This window comes from Rhineura floridana, chromosome 4 (genome assembly GCF_030035675.1).
Source record: "Rhineura floridana isolate rRhiFlo1 chromosome 4, rRhiFlo1.hap2, whole genome shotgun sequence".
NCBI classification, from domain to species: domain Eukaryota; kingdom Metazoa; phylum Chordata; class Lepidosauria; order Squamata; family Rhineuridae; genus Rhineura; species Rhineura floridana.
The window spans coordinates 20,591,786-20,616,441 of NC_084483.1; the positions used below are offsets into that span (position 1 = coordinate 20,591,786).

A 24,656-nucleotide genomic window follows, 5' to 3' on the forward strand; every position below is an offset into this window, starting at 1 on the left:
TTCTGTATTAAAATGACCCAGCTACTGAAAGAATACAAAATAGACAAATTCTTCTGGAAAATGTGTATTATAACAACTAATGAAAATATGATAGGAAACCTCTAGGTTATACAACACATTCTGTGCGATATGTATAATTTAGTTCCTAATGTTACTTCATATATATTTATGTATATGAAGGATACAGAATATAAGTTGAAAGCCTGAATATTTATGTATGTCCACTGACTTTTGTAGTATTGAGTAGGAACAACAAATTTTTGTATGGACCAACCACAATGTATGGTTATCAACGTTATGCTGAAAACTAAAAATTCAGAACACTGGATCAGATAAAAGTTACTTCAATTTGCTTTGCCTACCACACTAGACTATTAAACTCCTAGGACTAGGTTCATACAATCATCCAGCTTGTACATTCTCGGGGGAGGGGGGGAAGAGCAGCTGTACATCATGTGACATGATGTTTTTGCATGTGTGTCTGTATACACATGGACCTTTATGCAAACCATGTACATTAGCTGTACGATACTCCACAACATGCTACTAGTTTGGGTATATGGCAATATATTCTACTTAATCTACCTAAAAAAACATTAGGTTGGATCTAGACTTAGTCATGGTTACAGTGGACCCATTGAATTATATGACATTTAATTTAATGGAACTAAAGTTAGTAATGACTATTTCAATGAGTCCAAAGTATGACTAAATCTGGATCCACATTTTTCTGTGGATTCAACAAGGACCCATCGTTCCTTTAAAAAGCACTGCTAAGCCAAGCTTGTTCTAATAATCAAAGTAAGATTAGACCTTTGAATGTTATGACTACAGAAAAGATTATGGCTTTTGTCAAGAACAGCAAGCTTGGCCAAAATAAAATGGCTCAGCCTGAAGGAATCGTAAGGAATATTTTGCATAGGTTTCTGGGATGCTTTAAGCTAGGAAAAATTAGGGCGTCTCATAACATCCAGCTGCAGCTTGTTGGTCTAAAAGGTAAGCAGATGAAGCTTATCTTTATTGCCTGGTACCAAGATCGGGAGGCCTGAGTAGCCGTAAATTAGCAGGCTTGCCCTTGCAGTGATCTTTCTGACTATTCCATCATCAAGAGGTGTCATGATGGCCTAATTGGCCCTCTTGCTGTTGCTGGGCAAATTCCCAGAAAAGAGGGGCTATCCCTCAGCTAGTTGTCCCATTCCATCTTGACTTACCTGTGTGATGTCTAGTGGTATAAGGAGCCAGGGGAACTGGCTCTTATACTTTCCTGTTTGTATTTAGCATAGGAAAGGTGAGTTATATTATGTCTGTATAGAACTTCTGTATTTTTGTATGGATGTTGACTATGCCTAGCTCTGTTCAAGAGCGTTCGGCTTAGAGGAAATTGTATGCTGCTCTTTTTATATGCACTTATATTTTAACTAATAAACCACCTCATATTTATTGGCGTGCATTACTTGGGGTTGTGGCTCTGAAACACGTATCTTGATCACAAAGCTATTGACTACTGGATTGGATTTGGCTGGAGGCCCCAGAGCAATGAGTGGAATGTTTGGCTCTTGCTCTTGAGAATCTCTGCTATTGGTGCTCCAAGTTCCCCTTGACTCAGAGTGGGAAACCAGGTTAAGGGGTGGTGGCAGTCTACCTACCTTACACGGTTGGTGTTAGGTTTAACTCAGCCTTGGTAAGGGGAACACAGGGAGTGCCTGGCTGGGGACAATTACCCTGGGGTTAGCGGGTTGGACCCCAGGTCTTTGACAGTTTTAACTTTTCCAGAGACTCAGCCAAAGACAGCTGAATGAGGTCTGGGTCAGGTTAGTGGCTGGATGAGAGACCACCTGGAAACACAACATATACCATCTTGAGATCCATGATCGAAGAAAGGTCATAAAAATACTCAATAAATACATACATTTGCTCTTACTTCAAAGGGAAATGCAGGGCTTGCCTCTACAAGAGGCTTGTTTAAGTATATTATAAAGAAATTACTCAAAGCTATTCTCCTTGTTCCATTTGGAAATGCATAGTATCCTAACCTTTTTTAATGGTCTTCGGTCTTGTCTGCCTTCTCTCCGATTCTGAAGAAAGAAGAATAGAAACCAATAGATTACCAAGGCAACTACAGAATAGGAAATGTTATTAAAATTGGGGAAGAGACATTTTCGATTTCATGTACAGTTCCATATTTTAATAGCATCGGAGGTCCAAACTACACATGACCTGCTTGGAAGCACAAACAATTTAATAGTAGGCACGGGGTAATTGTCATTGGGATCACGGTGCATGGGCAGGAGATGCTTAACCCTTCTCTCCCCAGCTGTAATCCCAATAAAAATCTCCCCTAGCTGTTATTAATCTTATGCAGAAAACTTCCTTTGACACCAATGGGAGCTTTCTTCCTAAAGCTAATGGCAGTGTGTGGGGGTACTGGGAATGATTTTCATCGGAATCACAGCTGGGAAAAGAAAGGTTAAACCTCTCCTCCCAATATACTGCAGGTCCCAATGAAAATGGGGGGGGGTACACCTACTATTAAACATTTTTAAAACCAAGGGAGTGCTACCTGCAAATGACACATTTTGCATCAAGTGTATTTTGGCCCCAAGATTACTGGAAACATTTCTTGAATCCTACTTTGCTCTTCCGTTCATGCAAGGAGGGGAGGTTTCCACCAACTCCCATCTCCATTTGTAGCCCTCTGCAACATGTCCCACACCATTCCCAAGGGCCCTCCAATGCCCATGAGCAGAATTTTGAGAGGTATAGGGGCTGCAGAGGAAAGGGGGGAGGCACAAAAGCCCCATACTGTGAATGTGAACTCTCTTCCATTCACAGAAGGGAATCATTATTTAGATTAACACAAAGTGCTTGGAATAGCCCTATGGAATTTATTATTTTTTCTTTGAACAACAAATATGTTCCATACATGCCTTATCATCAGCTGACTTTGAAATTACCCTCAGTTTCAAAAGCAGTTTGCCATAAATCCTGAGGGAGGGAGAAGGTCTAAGACTGCAAACTGAACACACTTCCTAGGAAGCACCCTTCTTCTTCGTTGGACTTAATAATAATAATAATAATAATAATTTAATTTGTGTGTCGCCTATCTGGCCGATGGCCACTCTAGGCGACGTACAATTCAATTGCAATAATGCATCACAATAAAATACAAATAAAATACAACATGACAGTAAAATAGTAACAGTTCAGAGTAATAGGCAATTTGTCCTAAAAAATTAACCCTCCCCGGAAGTCCCAAAGGCCTGTCTGAAGAGCCAGGTCTTCAAGGCTTTGCGGAATATGTTCAGGGAAGGGGCATGCCGAAGATCGTATGGGAGGGAGTTCCAGAGAGTGGGGGCCACCACTGAAAATGCCCTCTCTCTAGTCCCCACCAACCTAGCTGTTTTAGTTGGTGGGACTGAGAGAAGGTCCTGAGTGGCTGATCTTGTATATTGTATATTGTAAATGTATATTGGATCACACTTTAAGACTGCAATCCTACAATCCATTGACCATGATATCCTCCTGGACTGACTCAGTGGGATGGGTGTTGGAGGCACCATATTATGGTGGTTCTGCTCTTACCTTCAAGGTCGCACCCAGAGACTAACACTGGGTGAGTGTCCCACGGCCCCCTGGCATTTGTGCTATGGGGTTCCATAGGGTACAATTCTCTCCCCAATGCTATTCAACATCTATATGAAGCTGTTGGGAATGGTCATTAGGAGTTTTGGAGCAACGTGTCAGCAATATGCCGATGACACACAGCGCTATTTCTCCATAACATCTGAATCAGGAGAGGCTGTGAACACTCTGGATTGGTGCCTGAATGCTATAGTGGACTGGATGAGGGCTAATAAACTGTGCTTAAATTCTTGGAAGATGGAGGCTGTTTGGGTAGGTGGTTTCCATGTCTGGGAGACAGGCAGGTTACCTGTTCTGGATGGGGTTGCACTCCCTTTGAAGGACCAGGCCCATAGCCTTGAGGTAGTCATGGATTCATCTTTGTCACTACAGGCCCAAGTATCCTCTGTGGCTAGGAGTGCCTTTTACCAGCTTTGTTTGGTTCATCAGCTATGGCCATTCCTGTACAGGGATAGACTGACCTTTGTGGTATGTGCATTGGTAACCTTAAGGATAGATTACTGCAATGCGCTCTATGTGGCGCTGCCCTTGGCCCTGGTTCAGAAGCTCCAGCTGGTGCAAAATGCAGCAGCCAGATTGCTGATGGGAGCATATGGCCGACAATATGCGACACCACTTTTAAAACATCTGCACTGGCTGCCCATCTGCAGGTCCTTGTATTAATTTACAAAGCTCTAAACAATTTAGGTCCAGGGTATCTTAGGGACTGCCTGAACCCTTATTTCTCAGCTTGATCGCTAAGATTTGCAGGAGCGGCTCTGGTTGTCCCCCGAGATGGCAAGGCTCATTTGACATCGACACAAAATCGAGCCTTCGGTGTCATTGGCCCAGTTGTCTGGAATGCTCCACCAACAGAGATTCAGCAAGTGCCTTCTGTTTTAACTTTTAAGTGCGTGATGAAAACCTTTGTTTTGCCAGGCTTATGAAGGCAATAAAGAAGATGCTTTTTTCACAACTGACCTTTGTTTTTATTGTATTTTTAATGGTTTAAAAAAAAATATTCTGTGGTTATTGTTTTAAACATGTTGTAAACCGCTTTGACCTTTTTAACAAAATAGTGGTATATAAATATTTTTTATAAATAGATAAATGCATTTACAAGGGAGTAAAGGAGCCTTATGTAATATACGCTAAAACTGCCAAAGCACTACCTGGACCCACTGTCTGGCCCTCCACCACTATGACTCCCACACCACACTGTATTAACAGATATAGGAATCTGTATTTCCTATATGATGGAACAAAAGCACTTTACCTGGGGGGGCTGTGTGTTTGTATTCCAGCTTGTGCTGTGGATTTTTCCTGAAAAGGGAAGGGGCGGGGGGAGAAGAGATGAAAGCTGAACTTCCCGTCTTATAGTCTTTGGAACATTCATAATATTTTCTGAACACTAAAAGCTCTAATCATAATGCTCCAGGGGGCTATATTGAAGGGAGAGGAGACATCAATTATTTTGTGTACCGTATCTTCAAGTTGTTTAACTGAGCCTTTCAGGAAAATTAAAAAAATAGGCAAAATAAATGTTTTTCATTTTTGTTTAAAAGGGAAGACAACAGGCTCAGTCAAATTGGAGGTTTGTTTTCTCACTTCCAGGGAAATAAGATTTCAATTTGAGCTATTGGTTTAAGTTTTGTTTGCTCTTCTTCCATACTTTTACATTGTTCAACAACGTGTACATCTATCAAAAATGAAAAGAAACATTAAGAGGGTAAACTGTACATAGCATTGAGTATTTTGAAAATGCATAAAAGGGAAAATGAAATGAAAGCCAAGAAACAATTGGATTTTGTTGTGGTTTTCCCCCCAAGGTATTGCGTAATTAGCATTTGCAAAATAGGGTTGTATCAAATGGCTGCAATGAGCTGAAGGCAGCTCATGCTACTGATCTTTCTCTTCCCCTCCTCTCCTCCCTGCAGCCCTTGCGAAGCCCCTTCAGAGGCTTGGGAGAAGCTTCTGAAGAGTGTGAGCTCTGCTGTACAGGGCTGCAGTGGTAGTGTGTGTGTGGGGGAATCACCTGAAATTGGGTAGAGGAACCTTGCTCAAGGGGTTGCAGTGCAGAAGGGGTGATGGAGGAGAAGAGAAAGATCAGTTACATAAGCTGCCTTCCAATGGTATGTTAGTACAAAAGATGTTTTAAGAAAAATGGAATCTTGAAATTATCATGATGCTTATGCAATTTTAGATTATCTACTTCCTTCTGGTATCATTTTATAATAGCACTTCCTTCCACCCTAGTATACATCTCAGTATACTCCCCCATACACCAGTAGGATATTCAAAATCTAATTTCATATTATTTATTACTTATTATTTATATCCCTCCCCTCGCTGGATCGTCACCTTGTAGTGGTGAGTGGGCTTGCGTGTTCCAATGAACCCTGTGAGCGATGCCGTCGGGAGTCATGTACTCCCAGCAGGGTCACCCATGGCAGTAAGGTCAAGGGACAGGAACCAGACAAAGAACAATCCAAGAAAGTCCTCAACGGCAGAACAGGTGGAGGATAACAATGTGTATGTTACAACGGCTGTGAAGGCAGATGCAGGCTGCAGCAGATAAAAGACTTCCAATCGTCATGGTACCCATGCCATTGGATCAAAGCCTTTTTCTGTCAAGATTATGTGTTGATCGTGGTGCACCGATCTCCCCACATAAAATAAATTCACGAACAGGCATCTTCCATAACAAAAGTCCCATGGCGATTGGCAAATGGCGATGGGGGCAGGACTGTGAAATCCAGAAGCCCCCTAGTCATGGTCTGGTACATCGGCGGTGGATATGGATTCATACGGATCCTTTGTTAAAGACTATATTTTGGAAGACAATCTTAGGTCACGAGTGATCGCCAAGAAGAAGAATTTATATCCCACCCTTCCTCCCCAAAGGAGCCCATATCACAGAAGAGAACCTATTAAGACACCCCTGTGCCCAACAGGGCAATTTGTGGTGTCTAACAGGGCAATTTATTAAATCAGCAAATTCAAAGATCGAAGTGGGCTTGTCAAACCTAACAGTTTGTATTAAAGTGATGGAACACTTTGCTCCTGGAGATTCGAATGATCCCCTTGCCTTTTTCTAAGTTCCTTCTATACCAGCAGGTTTTTCCTGCACTGTCTTAGATAAGAATATGAGTTGACAACTGTTTTTTCCTGTTTTTTGTATTTTCACTTTATGTTATTTATGTTTTATTGTAATTTTAATTTATGTAAGCTACCTTGAATGGGGCATGAGCCTCAGAAAGGCAAGGTAGAAATATTATAAATAAAAATATAACTATTCAAATAGTGACTCATTATTTTTGCATATTTCAAAATTGCGGTACCTGCGCTCTAATCTACACAGTTACTAAACTTGCATAAATAAATTATAATGTTCAGTACTATATTTTATAACATTCAGAGTAGCTTACAAAAGATTAAGAGTGGTATCCAACGATATCACTTCACTAAAGGAAGGCATCTATCAGTAGGATAGGGAGGGAGGGAATTTCCCCATTCCCCTTTAGCCCTCCCGCCCCCTCCAGAACCTGCTCTGGAGAATCCTCCAACTGTTTAAAACCAGAAAGGAAGCCTGGCATATTTCCATGGGAGAGCATTCCACAGTTTTAGTACCATCAGCAAGAAAGGCCTCTCTCTTCTATTTGCCCATCTGATCCCATGTGAAACAGAGCAGATAACCTGTTCAAAGGAGGTCCAAATAGTGCAGGCATGATGCTTAACCATGGTTTGTTGCTCAGCCCTGATTACAATCTCCAACATGCAGTAAAAGCATGGTTTACAGAGACCATCCAGAACTGTTATCTGAGGTTTGTCAACCCATTTTAAATCATAGCTTCACATCCTGGTTTACAGCCAGCCTTTAACAATGGTTTAGATATAAAGACACAAACACGGTTAAAAATTAAATCCACATAGTTCTGAGATATTCACCTGTTATTCTTAAGCTAATCACAGTAAGGTACATTTGACACATCACCATAGCATGCCCTGCAAATGTCAGGCTAAATTTGAAATATTTAATTATCACCCTTTAAAATAGTCTTCCAGAGATATAAACCCACCCCTTCTCTCTAAATATTAAAATAAATAATCTGTATTAGGCAATATTTCTAACCTGTAGCAAGCAGTTCCATAAGGGCATTCAGGTCTGTTATCACTGTCAGCTTGTGTTACAGGTTCCGTGTCATGATAATCACTATCACCAGGGTGAGAGAACTGCTGAAAATGTATAGGATTCTTCCTGTGAAATTAAAAAAAAATACACCATAAACTATTCTGAAAAGATATAATTTATTAAGCATGAGGCTGGGAAAATGCTATGCAACAGAATTAATCAAGAGCATACACTAACATTCTCTACTTCCTTAAGCATCCATGTTTTTATGTAAAATTGAATTAAGTTATTTGCATATATCACACCACACACACACAGGCTTGCTCAGGTTTAATTCCTGTGAAAGATAACAATTCTTTCCTCTGGTTGCCTCAAATAAGAGTTTATTTTTATTTATGTATTTATTAAATTTTTATACCGTCTTTCCTTCCTCCACATCTTCATAACCTGTATTTCTGTGTAACATGACTCTCAAGGAGAAAATATCGAAAGCAGTTCTAAGATCAGAAGTCAGAATGTCAGATTTAATCAGGGAAAAAGACACATTTGCATTTAATTATTGCCCACGCATATTTGGATACAGTTCCATAGATATTTAGGGGGAGTTCTGTGCCAAATACTACAACACGTGTTATTAAATAAATTGTATTTATCTGGAGAATTCTAAAAGATTACATTTCCATGTACTTAAAAGCATATGGTGTATTCACAGTTACTGGTATATTCACCCATAAACTACATAGCTTTTCAAAAGGCATCTAAATGTCATGAAGGTTAGCTATTCAAACGCAAAAATTCCACTAGAACCCCTTGCATGAGCCTAAACAGCTCTCAAGACAGAGCTGGCAGTTTTCACAGCCACTGCACACCATGTTGACATTCTCAGTGGGCTTTCCATCATGACCACAAGATCTTTTCCCTAGGAAGTCTCAGCCAATTCAAAGCACATCAGTACAGATTCAGTGTCAGGTTTCTCCCTCCAATTACACCGATTCTCATTTTTTTTTCATTTTGTCACTCAGATTATAGAGATCCTTTTGAAGTTCTTCACTGTTTGCTTTATATTTCATCATCCTGAAAAATCTGGTGTCCTCTACAAACTCTGGTAGTTACCTTCTGCTTACTGCCAACTCATTGTCATTTTTGAACAAATTAAACAGCACAGGTCTGAAATAAATGGAGGAACCCCCTTGCAAATTGCAATATAAACCGACCTGATTTGCACCTCCCAGACTAATGTGCAGATCAGAACATATTTATCAGTCAGATTCCAAACTTTTCTGAATTGTGTAATGCTTTTCTTGGCTCAAAAGGTATCAAAATAAGTTTTAAAATGTGGATTTTGATAGGAAAATGCATCTAAAAATGTACTTAAAATGCAAAATTTTACACAGATGTTTAAGACAACAACAAGTGACACAGACCAAAACAGACAGACCCATCCATCCCTGTTGCTTATTCCCCTCCATTGTGAATATTGCCAATTATGCCTACCCTCAGCTTTCTGTTCTTTTATCCTTGATTGCCAGGTTTGCTTAGGAGTAGCTGCTGGAAGACTTTTTGAAAGTATATAACTTCTACCAAATTGCCATATCTCCATCCTTGTTGACACTCTCAGAATTCTAAAAGGATGGTGTGACAGAACTGACTTCTGCAGAAACCACATTGATTTTTCCTTAGCAAGAACTGTTCTTTCACATGTTTTAACAATTATAACTTTTATAATGCTCGTCTGGGATAGATGTTAGCCTGACGGTTCTTTAATTTCTCAGATTCCTCTGGATCCCTCTTCAAAAAATTAATGTTAAATCGACTGCCTTCTAATCCTCTGGTAAGGAGGCCGGTTTTTAATGATGTTACATATTTTGTTATAAGTTCAGATGAGTTTTTTCAACAGGATACACTTTTGATTTTCAAAAATACTGCTACTGTCAATGTATTTGGTGCAACACAGTGTCACCTGCTAAACAAAAGATTACATGCCGTAATCAAATGAATGAGCTATCTCTGCAATGTTCCTACTGTGACAGTGAGCCAATTGTTACTGTTGAAGTAGCTACAACAAATTAAGGGGGATTCATTGCTTAGATATGTGCACTCATTTCCCCCACAAATATTTTTATACAGAACCAATTGCATATAATTCTCTTGAATAACTCATTTTGCCTATATAGCCACGAGAATCTGATGCAACATTTATAAAAGTATCAAGGGACTGTATCTGAAATTCTTACAGAATGATGTTTTAAAGTGTTTTTAGTGCTTTTGTTTGCATGCATCCCTGGGCTCCTGCTGGGAGGAAGGGCGAGATATAATTAATTAATAAATAACCCTCCTGGACATGTGTCTGCCCATTTAAAAATACATCTCCCAACATTATTAAACTGTATATAAAATATATAGGACACCTGAAAGTTCCCTGGTGCATGCCATATGTTCATTACAGACATCAGCCCTAAACAAATGGCACATCCTGGCACAGGAATGATAAATCCTATTCGAAAAGCACGTTTTCCAGATTTACAGGTCTACCTTGTAGACTCAGTAGAACTGATTTGAGTACAGAAGCTGAGGATCACACTATTTAGCTGAACTTTATCTTCTGCTCAAAAACATCAGTCTAGAAAAAATTCCCTATTCATAGTACAGGCAACATGACTATTACTACCTCATAAAATTATTTTTGCATTGCCAAGAGGAAACATTTTTATTCACCTATATTACATATTGCTTATCTGCCATAATAGATCACCACATCCTCTGGTTAACAAAGTTTCCTATATTCACTTCTCATCTGCAACTCTAACTTAATTAAGTATGCTTTTCACCCAACAGCTGACAATATAAGGTCTCCATTGCCCATAGGCTACATCGCTATGTATCAGCACGTTATTTGAATCTGTCCATTTAGAAGATTTATAATTTGATTTTACCTGTAGCAGCTTGTCCCATACAGGCAAGCTGCCCTCTGGCGTCCGGTTGTGTTATAACTTTGAGGTACATCTTGACTTTCAGCTAAGTTAGAAATGTCTGTTTCAGTAGCCTGACTTACAGGAAGCTCTTGAATCTCAGCCTGGTGAACAGGAGATTGTGATGGTTTGTCCTGCTGGAATTGCTTAGTTTTTGAGTTAAGATTCTCCAATTTGTCTCCCCTTTTATTAGTTGTATCTGTTTCAGTGAGCTGGCAAACTTGTCCATCTGGATTGAACTCTTCATTCTGAAGCTGACGGTTACATTGCCCTGCAGGACTTGCAGCTCTTTGAGGTACTGTTTTGCTTTTGTTGTCTTCCATTTCTCTCACAACAGGTTCAGCAGATATTCTAGTTACATCCTGGGGAAATTAGTGTGAAATACTTCATGAAACACATTTTATTCCACAATGTACAAGAATAGAACCTAGTGCAGATGGATTAATCCATATATGGACATGACACTTTATAGAGCAAAAGCGAGACAGGTCTCTCTCCCCAAGGAGCCTATAATTTAAAGAGACAGGAAGACAATAGAGGGTTGAAGAGTCAAGGGTATAAAGTAATGAATGTGAGCCTAAACAGTTATTTAGTTACTTGTATTTAAACTTGGCCACTATTGGGGGGGGGGGATGAAGGCATTATGGCTGCTATCCTGGGAGTAGGGCCTATAGGAAATAAGCCACAGGCCTAAAAGAAGGGATTTGAGGTGGGATTTGATGGAAGATCGGGGAGGAGGAAAGAGAGCTGAATTCCACCCCGTGGACAAGAAGGAAGAATGGCCAAAGTCATGTTAAAAACCAAACCGTGTATGAACAATTAAGGGTAGCAAAGCTGTTAGAACAGAGGTAATCAACAAGGATATAATTTTTAAAAATGCTGAAAGAGAGGAAAGAAAGCCTTTAAAGGAGAGATGAGGAACCTGTGGCTCTCTGAATGTTGTTGGACTCCTACCACCGCCACCTAGGGTGGCCAGTGGTCAGGGATGATGGGAGCTATGGTCTACCAACATATAGAAAGCCACAAGTTCCTCACCCCTACTTTAAAATAAAGGCAAAGAGCTTGAGAAAGGGTTGTCACATGGTCGGTGATAAGAGAGGAGAATTATTGTGGCAGGAGGTGAGAGGAATGAAGTATAAGGATAAGACAGGTAAAGGTCATGTGATGTGGGATGAAAGGTTTTCAGACACAAGTTATAAATGCACTAAAATAGAAGGCAATTTTTGGTCAAGCCTCTGTTTATTTCAAGAAAAGGAGCTGTTAAGGGTCTGCAAGATGGAACATAGTTTAGATTTCATAACAAAGCAGCTTTCCCAGCATTAAGAATCTGAAATGGGAAAGAAGAAATTGGCTTGAAACAGCATTAAAGGAGATTATGCATGTCTCAATGCTTGACAGATTAGAATGGCCAACACACTTTAGAAAATTATTCTAAGCAACTGATGGCATAGCTTTCTTTCCACCTGTGTCTTCTGAGACGGTCCCCACAGTATCTTTCAACACACCTATCTGCAAAATGTCTGAGTATTCTGTAAATACTTCCAATAATAATTCTCACTACTGTGCCAAGAAAAACACTGGGATTTAAATATACTACCACTTGGCATATATCTTCATAATAGATGTTGAAGGATTAGTACCCAAAACACTCTCTTGTGACTAGCTTTGATTAGTAAGAACTGAAAACATGTCATTCCTTTAATAGAATCTCTCTTGGCTAAAACACAGCAGTAGTAAAGTTAACATGACCTTGCCAGCCAATTGAATTCTGCAGTTCCCCAATGCCCCCCCCAAACCACATATATGTACATACACAGAAACACAAATAGATTTTTTTGTTGGTTCTACAGTGCACAGTGACTCCTTACTTTCAATCCTTGCTAGCAGCAAACCATAGCTCATGACAAACCATAGGTCATTTGGATGAAATGGCAAACAAGTTCCAGAAGCAGGGAACTGCCATGCTCAAGGAGAAGAGTGAGAAGGATTGGATGGAGGATACAAGCCTGAAGCTCATTAGGAGTTATGCACATATACCTGAACAAGCCCAATTACCCTTTAATAAATATAACTCTGTTATGTTTTGAGTGATTGATTTTTCGGAGCACAGGGACTGATAATGATTGCACAGTTAGATCGCAGAACTCAGTAGTATAACCAACACACTGCTTTTCCTATTTAATTGAATGGCAGCCATTCGGTTGTATTGGATGAAGTAAGGTCCTATTCTCAGCGATACCAACTGAGTGAGCAGCACTGCCACCTGCCCTTCACACTGAGGTCACCAGTATCAGGAGTAGAGGGGTAGGTTTTGCCCACATCTGGTGTCCCTGCAGTGCTTGCCTTTTTTCCACTGAAGTGATAGGTAGTCATTAACTTTAACAGAAGAAAAAACAGCTTTATTCTGTGGCACCATCAGAATAGGGGCAAAAAAATGACTGCCCTCCACTTCTGTGGAAGAAGGTAACAGGGTATAGTCAAGGCCAGTGTTGGAGCACACACAAAACTGGCCTCTCAGCCCTGACATTTGTCAGCTGGCTCTCCAGTGACAGGGCACATGAAATAGGGGAATAATGCATCTCTGTGCACAAAAGACCGCTACACACCATGCCCTTCCAATCTACTCCCTTGCCTGTTAGAATTATACTGTAATTTGAAACAAACTAGAAAACAGACAACAAAACTATTACCTGTGTAGCAAGAGCAACATCCTCACTCTCAGTGATTTTTCGCTTTTTCCCAGGATATTTTTTTATTTCTCCACTATTTCCTGTGAAAAATGCAGAGGACACTGAATATTTCTAGTAACGATGAAGAACTGACCAAGTTATAAGATTTTACAATGCAATATATTTTAAAAGAAATAAATCACAGTGCATTTCTAAAATATTTATTTTGAAATAAAAATATCACAGTTCTGCTGTTTAAAACCAATTGTGTTCATATGCGAGTATCTCTGCAAACTGAATAATTACCTCAATAGGAACAACACAGAATTAGACAAGATAATTTAAGTAACCTGTAGTAATGGGTGGACATCCACCTCTACCTTTCATATGTGGGGTAGGAAAAACAGACCCTTCAAATCCAGTCAGTGGATCCAGACTTGGTCCAGATTCACCCTATCACTCCTTGCCTGTCAACAGTATCAAACACACATGCTGCTGCTGTAAAAAGTGATGCCAGTATTCGTAAATAGTTATTTTCAATTGTTTTTAGCTTCAACCAGCAACTTCATGAATGTCACTATTCTATTGTGCCAAATTTCGTATCACCTCTTCTCCACTATAGATGTATCATCTGTGTTATGTCTTCTACAAGATTTTTAGTCCTATCCTTACCAATCTCTATCCCAGACTGCAAGTATCCATTAAGCCATGTAATAATCCTTCAATGTTTTATTTCTAAAACAATGGCAAAGATTAGACAGTTGTAGCCACAAGAACCAAAGGCTATTTTGCTATTCTGCATTTCTTGCTAAATACCCAGTTTGCCTGTATAACATATTCAAATTTTTATGCTTACTTTCTATGTCCTATTGCATACTTGCAAAAAAAAAAAATACAATAAAACATGAATATGGACCCTAACAATACTGCTAGATGCTATTAACAATGGACTTCTTTGTACTTTTTTTAATAAGAAAAACTACCGAACATTCATAAGTCTCACTGAGAGCTGAACTGGCTCTTTAAAAAAGCAGTTCATTCATGAGCTTGTATTTGGGTGCAAGATTATCAGTCACTGGCCATACCATATATACTCTGATAGTTCTAAATTACAGCTAGCTATAAATCTTCATTTGTTCTGTATTTTGGGATGCAGACCAGCTCCTATTGAACACCAACAGCCATCTGCCGCTTCTTCAGTGGCCAAAGAGACTTTTTTTAACCTAACACATTTTGGGCCTATCAGAATTGATGAGCTGAGACTTATTTCCTTATGGCATTACAGCGGTTAAAAGTGTACTGGAATAGACACCAAATGGAATACTACCATGAAATCAAATAAATACCATCCTGGAAGACTGTAACTCCACAACGACCTTGATCAGCTACATGCATTATGAAACAATTGCTAGTACAGATACAGTTTCAGTAATATCTGCTGGTAATGACAGAAATAACAGAACTTAGCATGAATTAACCACACTTCAATACTGTACCACAATGGCAATATTCCCATTTGTCTTCTTCATAAAGTCTGTTATTCATTTCTTACAAACATTATTATAGCTAGATGAAAAAGAATTATTCATATTTTTACCTGTCCATTTTATTGTCAATATATCAGAAGAGCTCTCATTTATCTGTATGGACATCAGATTACATGTACAGCAAAATAAACACATTTCTTTGTTTTGGTCTGCTAGATCAATGAGAAAACAAAGTTGCTGAACAAATGGAGGGAACAGGGAAACAAACTAATGGATGACATTTACACAGATATCCATTCTAGTACAGTAGTTGCATTTTAATAGTAAACTCACACCTTATTTAAAAAATATATAGTTTTAAAAAAATATTGAATGTCCTACAATTTCTGTTTATATTGTTTAATTTCTGTTATTCTGAAACCCAGTAAAGGAGCTTTAAACCTGGAAGTTGTTTACAGTGGTAAAACTTTAAGTTGTAAAACTTATTTTATATATAAAATCTCTTTCAATGTTTAGGTTTTGGAAGCTAATGGAGTAATACCCTGACGTGAAACAACTCAAGTGACCATGGGTTCTGCCATCTTCAACTGGGGATACCACCAATCAGTTTGGCTACAGTGTTCAGTTAATCCACCTTATTAAAGCTTTCTGAATCAATCATAAGGAAAGGGAGGGGGGTACAACATCTTGCAGGGTTTCATAAGAGAAGCCTGAACTCTAAGACTTCCGTCAGTATGGTATAATAATCTTCCTGCATTTAATTTAGCAGTGCAATTAATTTAGCAGTGCAAGTAGCCCAAACTACTGGCCTAGAAATGATTTTAGAAATGCACGTTTCTGATTTTTAACTGCTTATGGTATAATTAATCATCATCCAAACAATCAACCTGCAATGCATGTAGCATAATCAGAAGCTTAGTACAATTTGGTCCATAGAATAGTCATTTGTTTAGATGTTTATTTTTAAATTTTCATTTAAACTTTACTGCCTGTTGCACCTCCATTCTTAAGAGCATGTCAGACGATCCTGGATTCTTGGCCTGCCGCCCAAGCTGTCTTCTCCAAAAGATCTTGAAGCAGGGTTTGTGGTGCCAGTATAGGTTTTATTAGATAACTCACACCACAGTTGAGTACAGCTGCCCCAGTGATACTTCTCACTGGGCGGGCTATAATAGTACAATCAAGATAAGCAGGCACTGATTGCAACAATTTCTTCTACAGCACCATCAGTGACACTTTTCCCTGGGCAAATTACTACAATATAATCAAGGCAAGTAGGCTCTCCTCCCCTCTTTCATGTACCCTAGGCTTCTCTAGGACAGAACTCTTTCTCTTGGACTTCTAACTCAGCCTTCTCTTGATGAGGATTCTGCCTGAAAGATGACCCAGTGGTCCCAGTGGTTAGACCCATTCTCCTCAGGGTCTTCTGCATAACCCAGGAGAATAACTGTAGGCTGGAAGAGGCTAGGAGACCAATGGATGAACTCTGCTGCTAACTTCGCTTCTCTTCCCCCCCCACGTAGCTAGAGCAGATACATTCTTACCTTCGTCCCTCCAACCCAAGAGCTCTTCAAGAATCCACCAGCCCCTTCTCCCTGGTCGGAGTGTCTCCCTCAAGGGACTTACTCATTCCTTAGTAAGCCCCATGCTAGGGCTGGACTCATCTTCCTGTTGGGCATCTCTTCCCTACACAGGGAGCCAATACTCCTTCTCCTGGCTGCTTGGTCCTCTCCTCATCAGCTTCCCTGTGTTCTCTCCTTCCTTCCCCCTTCCTCCTGGGTTCTGTTCCTTTTCTCTCTCCCTGCCCTTCATGAACACTCAACTGCAGGCAAATTGCCATCCAGCTGTTCCTCATTAGGCTGTCATCCTGGTGGGTTGATGAGGGTTGCTACCTTGTGGTTGGAATGTCCCAGTCTGAGAGACAGAAGAGCATTTGGCTGAGGGGTGGTCCCCTATGGTCTGTCACACTGCGATAAAGCCTTCAGAGCTCCGTGGGACTGGACTTTTGTAATCCCCTCCTCATGTAGTACAGCGAAGCACTCAGGGCAATTCCACAGTGACCAACATAACATATGTAAGTTTCTTTACATAATATTTTACGTTTTAGGTAATATTATTTAAACTCCAATTAACACTAAATTATACAGCCACAAGAGTGGCGATAAACAAAACAGTCAGAGAGAATCGAGAGTTCAAAGTGTAAAAAGAGAGAAAAAACAGACCCCTTTTGAACTTTTTTCTATCAGAGTTCTCATAATCTGTTGAAATTAATTAAAAATCAGCCATGTTCACAGAGTACCTCTAATCCTATTACTCACCTTGCCCCATACTCTGATCTTCATCTTCTGCAGTTTAAAAGTTAAAAAAAATGCCTGGCTGATTTTTAATTAATTTAAGAAATTTTGGCTTGAACTCAATGATAAACCCGGGCATGCTCAGTAAGAACCAACACCCACACCAGACTTTGATCTCACTTGAGACAGTCATGGCTTCCCCCCAAGAATCCTGGGAAGAGTAGTTTGGGAAGGGTGCTGAGAGGAGACTCCTGTTCCCCTGACAGAGCTTCAGTGGCCAGAGTGGTTTAACAGTTAGCCACTCTGATTGAAGCTCTGTGAGGGGAACAGGGCCTCTCCTAGCAACTCTCAACACCCTTCACTAACTACATTTCTAGGATTCTTTGGGAGAAGCCATGACTGTCTAAAGTGGAACAAAGGTCTGGTGTAGATGTGTCCAGTGACAGCTTTGGTTTAAATTTGGGTGGGAGACTACATGTGCCTGCTGTAGAATAAAAAGGTGGGGGAAACGCTGAAAAAGAATGATACTGTTCACAATGCTTTCCTTTTCGAAAGGAAAGGGGCTTCCCCTCTGCCCAGTGCCCACCCACCCAATCTCCTCTCCTCCCCTCCCCTTCCTCCCTCCCCTTCCTGCCCTCCTCCTCCCCTCCTTGCCCCTCCCCCAGGTCAGTTTCACCTATCCTAAGCATGACTACACGGGAGTAAATCCCACTGAACTCAAAAAGCATGCAAATGATCAAACTTGCCCTCCCTCCTCTTCCCTCCTATCCCCTTCCTCTTGCCCCTCCCCCATTCCATTCCAATCCCCTCCTCCCCCATGGTCAGTTTTACCTACGCAAATAATAAAGCCTGCCCATCCCCTCCTTCCCATCACATCCCTTTTGCCCCTTCCCTCCCCTTTCCTTTGCCCCTCCTTCCCCATCCCCTTCCAATCCATTCCTTCCTCCTCCTCCTCCATGGTCAGTTTCACCTATGTTAAGCATGACTGCATGGGAGTAAATCCCACTGAACTCAATAACCATGCAAATGATCAGACCTCTCCCCTCTTTCTCTGCTCCTCTCTTCCTCCTCCCTCCCCTCCCCTTTTCCTTCTTCCTCCTTCCCCGCCATGGTCAGTTTTACCTATCCTAAGCATGATTGCACAGGACTAAATCCCACTGAACTCAATAAGCATGCAAATGATCAATCCATTCTCAGGAAACCTGCACAGGATCCCATTTCTTACTTCCCAGATTAAAAAACAGAGAAATTCACTAACAGGCAAAAAACCTTGCGGTTTAAGAATGTACCTATAGTCAACAGAAATTTCTATCAAACTAGAACTAGAAAAGGTCCTCAAATGCAAAGATGTATTACTGAACACTAAAGTATTCCAGATATCTATGGATGGATGTGAAAGTTGGGACAGTGAAAAAAGCGGGTAAGAGAAAAATCAGCTAATTTGAAAATACGGTGTTGGAGGAGAGCTTTGCACATACCATGGACTGCAAAAAAGACAAATAATTGGGTGTCAGAACAAATTAAACCAGAAGTATCACTAGAAGCTAAAATGATGAAACTGAGGTTATCATACTTTGGACACATCATGAGAAGACATGATTCACTAGAAAAGACAATAATGCTGCGGAAAACAGAAGGGAGTAGAAAAAGAGGAAGACCAAACAAGAGATGGATTGATTCCACAAAGGAAGCCACAGCCCTGAACGTACAAGATCTGAACAGGGTGGCTATTGGAGGTCACTGATTCATACGGTCACCATAAGTCGTAATCGACTTGAAGGCACATAACAATAACACTTGTCATGTTTGAACGTCAGTTTGGGTGAATGTACATGATTATGCCACTTGTTGGGGCATAAGTGAATGCACCAAGGGAGCAGGAGACCTGACCTCCTCTCTGAGATACTGCACTGCCCTACAAATGTGTCAAAATATAAACACAATTTGAGTTGGTCTTTCACAGTCCAATCTACTTCCTCTGTAGCTTGGAAGAATTTGGTAACATGTGCCTCTGAGCATATAGTGAGTGGTAGCAACACTTGCAATCAGCCCAAATAACAGATGTGCTGTGCTGATCTTGTTTTAGCAGGAAGGAAGCAACAATATTAAGACAGTTGATATAGTTCAGATAGTTACTTTAAATATGTATAATTTACTTTGCAATTTTAGTGAAGTTTCCTATATCATTTTCTTTTGCTTCTGTTTCTGTGAATATGTAAAGTACAGCAACACTTTTCAACACTAAAAGAACTCCAAAAACAATTGTGGAATAATGGCACTGACTATTCTGCAGAATAGTTTCCAATGGATATGAGGAGTGTCTCAGTTTGCACAAGATAAAACAGTGGGAGGTGAAATATATTCTAGCAAAATTCTAGGTGTGCTCTATGTTTTTAATTGACCATGTCCACTTTTCCTTAAGTGGCGTAGTTTAAGCATAGCAGGCTGAAAACATGAATCTTGGGCAGGCCAAGTTTGTTTTTTTCCAACAACTAGAATAATTGCTTAAGTAGTAACATATTGTAATCAGTCTGATTTTACATCAAACTGCACTTTCAGATTCAACTGTTAATGAACTCTAAATAGAACATAGCTTCCAGTTTGAAACACAAAAGGCTGTCTTCACCATCATATGACACTGACCAATAAAAAGACTTTGAAATGATTAAAAATAAATTTGACACAGATTTTTAGGATGAATAATGAGAGAAATATAATTTTCTAGATTAGATTCTCTGTAGAAACAGCAGTAACTCAGGAAAGAAGCCAAGTAAGAAGAACACCAACAAACATACAAAAACGTAATTCTTCATCTTTGGAGATGGCAGGTGTTGCCACCACTCACCATATGCTCAGGGGCACATACCATATTCTTCCAAACTACACAGCAAGTGGATTGGACTGTGAAAGACCAACCCAAACTGTGTTTGCATTTTGACAAATTTGTAGGGCAGTCCAATATCTCAGAGAGGAGGTCAGGTCTCCTGCTCCCTTGGTGCATTCACTATAGCTGCTCAATTTCCCTGCTTTTTAAAGTTTGATAGAAATATCTGTTGGCTATAGGTACATTCTTATACTGCACATTTTTTTGCCTATTACTGAATTATTTGTTGAACTAGATTGATCTACAAAAATAACCAAAAAGTAGTTTAAATGCCTTCTTTTTGTTGTGTTTTAAAAGATGTGACCAACATAATAGTTTTTCAATCTCAAGAATTTATCTGTAACTTGGATAATTGTATTCTCTAAAAGTATGAATAATAATTTAAAACATCAATTTGCAGTAATATATGTTAAGAGCTAATGTTTTAAGGGCAAGTGTCAAACCTGCCTCACCTACACATATATGATGCTGTATCTATGCATACATGAGCACACAGGTCTCTATTGTGTGATCTCCATACCCACTTCTGAAGAATAAGAATGGAGTGTTATTGGACATATATGCACAGGAATCTACACATACATCAATCATTTATCTGTTACATCAAATGAATGGATGTGGAAACTCGCTATACATTGTCTATTCAGTTTGTGAATAGGCCTGATATGCACAAGAAGTAGTGGAGACACCATAGCAGAGCTTGGAAGATTACTTTTTAGAAGTAATAAATTACAGTCCCAGTTACATGGCCCCAAAAGGTAGTAATTACCGTTACAATTACAATTGCTCTGAAAGTAACTGATTACTTTTTCTCCAAAGTAATCACTACAATTACATTTCAGTTACTTTAAAAAATGCCTACAAGGTGCTGGCCTTGGCTGCTGCACATCTAAGTAGCCTAAAACAACATTAAAAATAAACAAATACATACAAAGGCAGTAGAATAATTATTTTTATTCATAAGATAGCAATGGTGGTCTCTCCACTGGTAAGGGTGGTGGGGAGGGAGGCTGAGGCCACTACTCAGATCTTTGCACGTCAAACCAAGTGCACCCCCCCCCACTCAGCCAGCCAGCACTTAACCACCTCCCAGACCCTGCCCTGCCACCAACTAAGGGACACTCACTCAAGCACACATTTTCCTGAGATGCAAAAAAGTTAAAATACTGCAAATGCAGCACAGTAGCCAGAGAGGGTGGTGGAGGCCACTTTGTGTGCCAAAACATGTTGTCATCTTTCACCTCCACAGTTCGTTATCTCCATTCTGCTGTTGCCTCCTTCTCCTCCTTTATCCATGTTCTTGACCTCCGGATCCTTTTTTCCTCCACTCCATTCTTCACCACCACTTTCAATTTTTATAAAAAAATTGTTTTCTCCACTCCACACCATCTCACTCTCTACCTCCTCCCTCGTTGCCTCCTATCCACCCACAGAGCATGAGGGAAGAGCGACGCTGTACAGAAGCCCAGTTTGAGGCACATGATTTTCATCCACAAATCAGAGGAGCAGAAGACTTCCCCTGCTCCTCCCCCAAGTAATGCCCAAAAGTAATTCTGGAAACATTACAATTACTCCACAAAAGTAGTAAAATTACTCCTAGTTCTATTACAGTCAAAATGTAAAGGAATTACCCACTCGTTACTCAAAAAAGTAATGAATTACAAGTAATCCATTACCTGTAACTAGTTACTTCCAAGCTCTTCAACATAGTAATATGTTCACAATTTGTATAGCTGCGTTAACTGGATTTTTTAGAAAGTCAGAATTCAATGAAGACATAGGCAAAGTCTTTCAGATTAACTCTCTTCCACACTTACCTCTTCCCAAGCCTGAGGCTGATGGACTTTGGACCATTTTGTCTTCTTGCAGCATCCATGCTGGAAGCACTCTTTTCCTTTGAGCAAGCCCCGGTTCTTCATTTTCAGAAATGGTAGCAGAAAACTGAAAAAAATAACATTAATTTGTATAGTATGTATTTTTCTATTAGGTGCACTAAGGTAAGAAACACAACATATTGAGGATTTAATTACCATTATTATTTCCATAACGTACTTCAATAAATGGATTTCTGCAACTATGTCAATGACTTGCATTATCCCTTGTTGAGCACAGTTTCATATACTGAAGGCTGTTAGGCAAGAGGCAACCATGATAAGAGGCAGGTTCTTCCCTCTTACTATGGTACTAGCGACATCCATTCTCACTTCATTATCCCCCGCCAAATACAGAAGAGCGGGAAGAAGCAAAGGGAACACCGCCCACAATATATTGAAATTGAAAAGACTTATCACTTGATGCATGAATTCTGCTACACACACACTGCAAAAACCTTTGGGAAGGAGCACACACAACAAATACAACAATCTTGTTAAAATGAAATTACTTTGTTGCTTAGCATAACAAACAACTCTATAAGAGAAGTGCACAAAAGGACTGAGGAAATGTGCTCTAGATCACTTTGTCTACATTTTGTTCCAAAAGGAAAATAGTTTCATGTTGACCAAATTCAACATTAAGCCTCTTTTGTGGAATAGCACTATAGGCTGCAGTCAGTCTTCCTAATGCAACTCAGAAAACAAGTCTTAAAAACTAGACAGAGTTGCTAATCTTAATTTGACAAAAACACAGGTAACATTATTTAGAAATAAATCCTTTGAAATGGACAATTCTGTACCATATTGTACTTGATATGTATTCACAGTACCATTAAGTTCAATCAACTTGCCCACTAAGAAAAACACAACCTATTCAGCTCTGCTATGCACCCTAATGTTTGAAAGTTACCTTCTTCGGCATTTCAGCTGCTTTTTGTAAATTTACTTCCAGAAGTTGGCTCTTGCTAGAAGAGGTTGTTTGCTGTAGTGAAGGCTGTCTCTGAGGCATCTTCGTTTGATGAAGTGTTGAGGGAATTTGATTTGGTATGTCTTCTACAGAGACGTCATCACTTTTCCTATTACATGATAACAAGGCTCTCAGTGAAACAAAACAGTCATGGTGCATTACTAATCAGAGTTAGTAAAAGCAAAGAAAAAGCAGAGTACAGTAGAAAATTAAGCAGTTTTAGATCCCAGTGATTTCAGTAAGAGAATTAAGTACAGAAGAAAAGTCTGCTGGATCAGGCCAGTGGCCCATCTAGTACACAGTGGCCAACCAGATGCCTATAGGAAGCATGCAAGCAGGACCAAAGCATAACCACTCTATCCCCTCTTATGGTTTCCAGGAAGCGGTACTCAGATTTAGTAGTTATTGACAACCTAATCCTCCATGAATTTGGAGGAAGCGGATTATCTGGATCCATTTCAATCGGGCTTCAAGCCTGGACATGGGACTGAAACAGCCTTGGTCGCCTTGGTAGATGATATGAGGAGGGCGTGGGATAGGGGCGAATGCACCTTCCTTGTCCTCCTTGATCTCTCAGCGGCTTTCGATACCGTTGACCACGTTATCCTCTTGGACCGCCTGAAGAGGTTAGGCATGGGGGGCACTGTATTGCAGTGGTTCCATTCCTTCCTCTCTGGTAGGTACCAAAGAGTGGCATTGGAGGATGAGGTCTCGGATCCTTGGCCTCTCACTTGTGGGGTGCCACAGGGTTCCATCCTCTCCCCGATGCTGTTCAACATCTATATAAAGCCGCTGGGGGCAATCATCAGGAGATTTGGGCTGCAATGTCATCAGTATGCGGATGACACGCAGCTCTATCTCTCATTTAAATCTTCACCGAGGTTGGCTGTAGAAACCCTGTCCAAGTGCCTGGAGTCGGTGAGTGGCTGGATGGGAAGGAATAAGCTGAAGCTGAACCCTGACAAAACCGAGGTACTGTTTGTGGGAGACAAGGGAAGGCTGGGGGATGTGGACCTGGTGCTCAATGGGGTACAATTGCCCCTGAAAGACCAGGTCCGCAGCCTGGGGGTCATTCTTGACTCCCAGCTGTCCATGGAGGCTCAAGTCTCGGCTGTGAGCCGGGCAGCGCTGTATCAACTCCATCTGATACGGAGGCTGCGCCCCTACCTTCCCAACCATCTGCTCCCACCGGTGGTACATGCCCTGGTCACCTCTCGCCTAGACTACTGTAATGCACTCTACGTGGGGTTACCCTTGAAAACGGTCCGGAAGCTGCAACTGGTACAGAATCCGGCGGCTCGTTTGATTAAAGGCAGCCGCCGGCAAGATCACATCACTCCAGTGCTGAAGGAGTTGCACTGGCTACCGGTTGTTTACCGGGCCCAATTCAAGGTGTTGGTTTTGACCTTTAAAACCCTACACGGTTTTAGCCCAGTCTATCTGAAGGAGCGCCTCCAGCATCGTCAGGGATGCCGCTCAACAAGATCAGCCTCAGAAGACCTTCTCTTGATCCCACCGGTTAAAACAGCCAAACTGGTGAGGACTAGAGAGAGGGCTTTTTCAATAGTGGCCCCCACCCTGTGGAACTCTCTCCCAAATGATCTCCGCCATGCCCCTTCTATGATGAGCTTCCGCCGGGCCTTGAAGACCTGGCTCTTCAGGCAGGCTTTTGGGGTGGGTTAGGTTTTTACTGTTATGGTTTTAAATTTTAACGTTTTAATGTATTGTTTTTATCTTGTACGTCGCCCAGAGTGGCTGG

At 40.6% G+C, this 24,656-nt stretch overlaps 1 protein-coding gene across 6 annotated transcripts in view; it reads right to left on the bottom strand.

Moving 5' to 3' along the window:
- Positions 1–24,656, bottom strand: part of APLF (aprataxin and PNKP like factor) — a 50,126-nt gene that overhangs the window by 9,787 nt on the left and 15,683 nt on the right. For all 6 annotated transcript variants that reach the window (XM_061626184.1, XM_061626185.1, XM_061626189.1 and 3 more), the window contains 7 exons: positions 22,841–23,006; positions 21,874–21,997; positions 13,413–13,492; positions 10,687–11,084; positions 7,754–7,879; positions 4,898–4,944; positions 2,034–2,075 (listed from right to left, as the gene is read on the bottom strand). In XM_061626184.1, coding sequence (XP_061482168.1) covers positions 2,034–2,075; positions 4,898–4,944; positions 7,754–7,879; positions 10,687–11,084; positions 13,413–13,492; positions 21,874–21,997; positions 22,841–23,006 — 983 coding nt within the window. The remainder of the gene's footprint in view (positions 1–2,033; positions 2,076–4,897; positions 4,945–7,753; positions 7,880–10,686; positions 11,085–13,412; positions 13,493–21,873; positions 21,998–22,840; positions 23,007–24,656) is intronic.